At 36.7% G+C, this 6128-nt stretch overlaps 1 protein-coding gene across 1 annotated transcript in view; it reads right to left on the minus strand.

The window, feature by feature from the left end:
• The window catches only part of TASP1 (taspase, threonine aspartase, 1), a 370289-nt gene that overhangs the window by 159615 nt on the left and 204546 nt on the right, over nucleotides 1-6128 (minus strand). The window contains exons 7-8 of the mRNA XM_012640422.1: nucleotides 5621-5740; nucleotides 212-290 (exon numbers count right to left, since the gene is read on the minus strand). Of these exons, the coding sequence (XP_012495876.1) occupies nucleotides 212-290; nucleotides 5621-5740 (199 nt within the window). The remainder of the gene's footprint in view (nucleotides 1-211; nucleotides 291-5620; nucleotides 5741-6128) is intronic.

Genomic DNA, 6128 nt, shown 5'->3' on the forward strand with positions numbered 1-6128 from the left:
TTTGTTTTTTTAAATGTTAGCAAGGCATTTACATTGTGATACTAAACAATCATCAAAACCTCCCAAATGCTAAATAGCTTTCCTGCATCAATGCTCTTGTCTATATAGTACCTTAGCACATGCTTTATATTTACCTAAAAATATTGCTTTTAATCATTAAATGGCTGACAAAGTTGAAGTTATGAAAAATGGTCATGAAAGCAGCAAATACCTGAGGTACTCACAGCTGTGGAGTAGGGATTATGAGCTCCAGTATTTTCAGCCCAGCAGCCACATCCATAAAGAGCAGCCTGGGGATAAAAAGGAAATAGACAGATATAATATTTCAGAAATATTACATGTAATTATCAGCTTTCAATAGAAACCATACCCATCTAATAAAACCTGGCTTAATGACACAAAACAACTGAGTGATAATACCAGAAGTTGTATAAGACCTACCCAAACGATGGTTTTAATACTATTAAAACTGTATTTTCCACTATTCTACTAATCTAAAAATTTTCAGAAAATAGCAAAAGAAAATTTTTTAGTCTCATCAGCAGTAATTTTTCCTTCCCTAAGAAACCTTCTCCCTTTGTAGCTTGTCAGCTAGTTGTTCTTCTAGCGTCTTAAAACCAATGTAGTTGCCTTAAAATAGTAGTTCCCAAACTACTGTGTGTTGACTAATGTGGGGAAGCTTGCCGATAAGAACCTTGGTTCCTACAGATTCTGATTCAGTGTCTGGTGGAGATCCAAGAATCAGCACTTATTAACTAGGGCCTTGGTGTACTGGGATGCAGCTGATCCTCCTGGCACGCTCAAGGAGGCACCCTGCTTCTAGAGGGCATCTTCCATTCCTCCCTTGAGGTGGCACGATAGGAACTGCGAACAGCTCTGTACCAAAGGGCCCAATATATGCTCACCGCTGTGCTATATGCAGGCAGATGAAAAGAAAGGAGGCAAAAGGCCGGTTCAAGCTAATCACCTGGTTAGGTGGTAAACCAGATATATATTTCTAAAACCACCAGGAGCATAATAAGCTACCACAGTTTTATAAAAGATTATGACAATCATTCCTATTTCATTTACAATAATGTTACTCAAGATGTCTTGATTCATCTCCCCAATATCCATGATGACTTTTCTGACTTTGGGAGGGGAAATCACAACTATTAACTTTTCTACTCCTCAGTTGGAAGCAAGGTAAAAACAAACAAACAAAAACTCTTAGCTAGCTACTATAGAGAAATATGAGGAGGTATGCTCAAGAGTTCATTACCACGTGGTTGATAAGAACGGGAAAGTGGAAGCAACCTAAATGCCAATCAGTAGAGAAATGGCTAAATAAACTTTGGCATAGCAATACATGGAAATCATTGCAAAGTTTAAAAATAAAAGACTTAAGTTTAAAAAAAAAAAAAGCCTTAGGAAGAAATACAGAAAAGATCTCCAAAATGTATTGTTTTTTTTAAAAAAGCAATTTACAACAATACATTCAATATTCACTATCACTGATGGAAGAAAAAGATACTCCCATAAAATAGCACTGTTATTTTCTAGAAGCTCACTTCTGGGCACTGGAGAGTAGGCAAAGACTGGGAATGGTGACTGGACTTCAGCTTTCTATGATATTCTATTATTTCTTATAAGGACTTTAAAAATCATTTGCTTTAATATTCTACCCAGAACAGGAATCTCCATGAAACATACCAAGCACTCTGATACTAAGAACCTCACTATCTCATATGGGAATACTTCCCATTTTGGACACTTCCTATTCATAGAAAGTTCTCCTTAGATTGAACAAATATCTTCTTTATCATAACTTCCACCCACTAGTCCTGGCATTGCTCTCTACGAGTACTTTAAGCTCCCCATACAGTCCTCCAGATTTTTTAAAACAGCTGTTCTAGTCCTCTTTTATCACTCAAAGAATCCCAGATTTGTGAACTGCTCCCCAAGACTTTCAGATGCACACACCCGCATCCATCCCCTAATCACCCTCTTTGAGAAGTAAGCCAGAGTCCAGGATAATGAGAGATAAAGTCTCCCATGTTCATGTAACCAACAGTTGCCATCTCCAGTTGTCAGTGACAATAACCCTCTTAAAAGTAAAACCAAGAACTGAAGAGGACACTCCCAAAATAGCAAAAATTGGGAAATCTGTTACTGCTTTTGAAAATACCATGCTGGTAAAACAAATGCCTTAGTTTCCTAACACTGTTGGATCAGTATGGCCATTGACCCCCTTCAGCTGTGATTTGGCACATAGATTTCAGAATAAAACTGGCAGACTTCTGGGATAACTCAGTGGAATGGCCCATTCTTTCTTCATTTAAAACTCTGGACATTTGCCCATCATCCTTTCCATTTCCCCACAATTACCTTGACCAGGAGCCTGCACTCAAGAAATAATAAATAAGGCCCGAGGGACACCTCTTAGAAAGCCAGTGGATGTCATCTTTCTGGAAAAGTAAGAATGTTTATGTTTACCCTTTGTTTCTTCCCTCCAAGCAAATTCCCTTTACATTACCCTTCCTTTAATTTCATGACCTGAAGTCGTTTTCCTTTTTACCCTTCTGAAATTGGTTCGGCTGAGACAGTAATAGGTAAAATAGGTAAAATAAAGCATGGTTGTGCACACCCATAGTCTCAGCTACTCAGGAGGCTAAGGCAGGAGGATAACCTGAGCTCAGAAGTTTGAGGCTGTAGTGTGCCATGATCGGACCTATGAATAGCCACTGCACTCCATCCTGGGAGACATAGTGATTTACCACCTCTAAGAAAAGAAAGAATCAGAAATTGTCCCTTTTCTATCCACTTTTTTGGGTAAAATACAGCAACCTTAAGCAGGCCTTTAAAAACAAATTTTAAAAAGATTCCTTCTTTTTTGCAGTAAAATTTTATTGAAGATATTATCATGTAGTAAAAGTAGGTCATACAAATGATGATATCATTATTATTATTAATCTTCTCTGGGCCATAGTTTCTTCTATAAAATGATGATAATAAAAATACCCACCTTACAGTGTTGATGTACAATCATGTTAATTAACACACTTCTTGCACACAGCAAGTGCTCAATAAACAGTAGCTATAGCTGTTATTACTAGGGGTTATGATATATAATTTAAATGCATTATATCATTTAATCTTCTAGAACTTCGTATGGTAGCGAGTTATCCCCATTTTATAGATGTGGAAAATAGAGCTTAAAGATGCTGAAAGTAATTTATTCAAAGGAAGGAGATGGGTAAGTGGGGAGATGGGATTAAAATAATGGTTTACCTGAATCCAAAGTCCACACTTTTAACCACTAAACTCAACTCCTGATTTGGATGTGGGTGGGGTGAGGGTTGGGGGGAATAAAATATTATATAATAATTCCTTTCTGACATCTAAGTTATAAATTCTAATTATTATAGTAAGCTAAAGAAGCAAATAAGTTCAAATTCAAATTTCCACTTCACCATCTACACTGCTACACATATCTAAAGGAGTGTAATATGCTAAAATTTTTAAACAGTTGATTTGTTCATTTAAAATACATTTGAAAATATCTAGTTTCAGCACATTTAAAAAAAATAATTATCCTTTGATACAACTTGCTTTTGTATTTTGTTTCATTCAGTCTTGTGTGTCAAAAAGAACTGTTCTTTAACTCCTGTCTGATGCTTTCATAGTTCCAGGCTTATTACATCTTCTCGATCTAAACAATATAACCCAACGAAGCAACTGCATTTTCCTGTGAGCACCAATCCTTTCCCTCATACCCTTTCCTAATTTTTCAGCTCTCTCAAAATAAGTATTCATAAACTAGCCAATTGGGGCAAATCAATACGTAAATTTTACAGATGTATTTTTCCAGGATAGTCCCATGTGCAGTGGCAGAATGGCTTCAAGACTATTAGATGTGGCTGGGTGCAATGGCTCATGCCTGTAATCTCAGCAATTTGGGGGGCCAAGGCATGAGGACTGCTCAAGGGCCAGAGTTTGAGACCAGCCTGGGCAACATATTGAAACCCTATCTCTACAAAAAATTTTAAAAAATTAGCCGGGTGTGGTGGCATGTGCCTATAGTCCTAGATACTAGGGAGGCTGAGACAGGAGGATCGCTTTAGCCCAGAAGTTCAAGGTTGCAGTGAATTATGATAGTGCCACAGTACTCCAGCCTGGGCAACAGAGTGAGACCAGGTCTCTAAAAATAAATAAATAAATAATAAAAAATAAAATTTAAAAAAAGATTGTTAGATGAAGTATCCTGCTATTGTAGTCCAGAACTACCTTTGGTTCTGTTGTTGCTATTTTGCTAACCTAAACAAACAGGAAACAGTGATAAAGTCATGGGAACTATAATGCAATGAAGGCAACTCTGCTGGCTTTTCTCTTTCCTTTTTCACCAGGACATCCCAATATGACATGCCAAGCTTGATTTTCTTATTCCAAACGTGACAAATACACAGGGTTTTATAATATGGAAAAATACCATGACCAGACAAAGGCTTTCATAATAAGTTCAAAGCATTGTACACATGTTGACTAATAATGCCCCATAAATTCCCTTGTAAAATAAGCAGAGTAGCACAAAATTAATTATTTTCCCTTCCCCTTTTCCCTAGTATAGGACCATAAATGTCTTAGCTACATAAAGGGAAGATCAAGAAATATCACTTGGGGCTTTGCAAGATATCCTCCATGAACTGGATCACTGCTCCAAGCATTCACTAACCATCATGACCAAAGTAACTGTGACATCAACTCTTCTTCAAATGTGAGAGACAAAGCACACAAAGCCTACCAAGACATGCTCCATAGGTGAGATAAGATCCAAATACCAAATTTAAATGCACCCCTTGCAACCACTTTAACAAACTCCATGGGAGTGTCCAACTCATTTGTTCACTCAATAAATATTTATTAAGCCCATAAATAATGTGCCAAATTGGTTTATACTCAGAAAGCTTACTAGATCAAATGAATTGTTAAACTTCATTCTCAGTATAAAACTAAAGATCTGAGATGGGGGGTGGGGTGAAGAATACGTGCAAGTGAACTGGGGATATGCAAATTTCGTATATATTAGATCCTCGCTGTTCCTAGATTTCTTGAGTGGTATCATGTGTTGGTGACCTGAAATATTGGTTATTCTGTAAAATCACTGAAATGCTTAATCAGAGGAGGGATATAGAGGGTCAAAATGTTACTGTTCCTTAAGTAGAAGAAATAAAAAATGTAACTTTACAATCATTTTCCCAGTGAAAATGCAAGCAGCAATGTAATCTTGTTTAGAGCTTGTTCCTAAAGAGAATTGACATTTACAAAGGGAGAAAAATGGAAATCAGCACATTTTATTAGATGTCTACTAAATACCTTGGCCAGTGTCTAGCCTGTTGAAAGTAGTGAAACTAGGATTAACGACTATAAAGATCAGAAAGAAACGTTATTACTATGAGATAGGTTTTGTAAGAAAGAATCTTGAAAAGGTATTTGGTTGATTATTTATACCACATAAATGTTAAGGAACAATGATGTTATTTTTGCTAAAGAAAAAAATGTTCCGACTGCTTTAAACATTGTGAGCTAAAAAATTCCATGTTTTACTTTGAAGAGCTAGTTTTAAAACCCCACAATTACTTACCTGCCCAACTCTCCCCGGGTGTTTCAAGGCCAAGCCTCCACTGGAGACAGCAGCAGCAACATTCCCTTCGTGGTCCACAACCACAGCGCCCACCGTGTCCAAAGTGCCTGAGTCATTTTCCTGTAGAGCAAAAGAGGCACGATTATTCACTAGGCATGGTAGGGGACACTCTGATATGACTACATAGCACTTTTCAGTACAATCATGACTGAAAATCTAAACTAATCCTTAAGTGGAACATTGAGCAATCTCCTAAAATTATCAAGTTGCCATTTAGATCCCGTTTAAGTCAAAATGTACTTTCCACTGAAAAAAAGGTTCTCATTGCTTTTCTCTAATAATGGTTTCTTGTTTTTCCTCTAATAATAAAACTATCATGCCTTTTTGATAGAGAAAAAAACAATTTAATATAAATTATAGTACATGGCGATGCCTCCTTATTCTCAAGAATTAAGTTCATGATTGAGAATTTGTAGAGGAAAAGATCAGTGGTATAAGTAAACAAATA

This window comes from Propithecus coquereli, unplaced genomic scaffold (genome assembly GCF_000956105.1).
Source record: "Propithecus coquereli isolate 6110/MARCELLA unplaced genomic scaffold, Pcoq_1.0 Scaffold153, whole genome shotgun sequence".
Classification (NCBI taxonomy): Eukaryota; Metazoa; Chordata; class Mammalia; order Primates; family Indriidae; genus Propithecus; species Propithecus coquereli.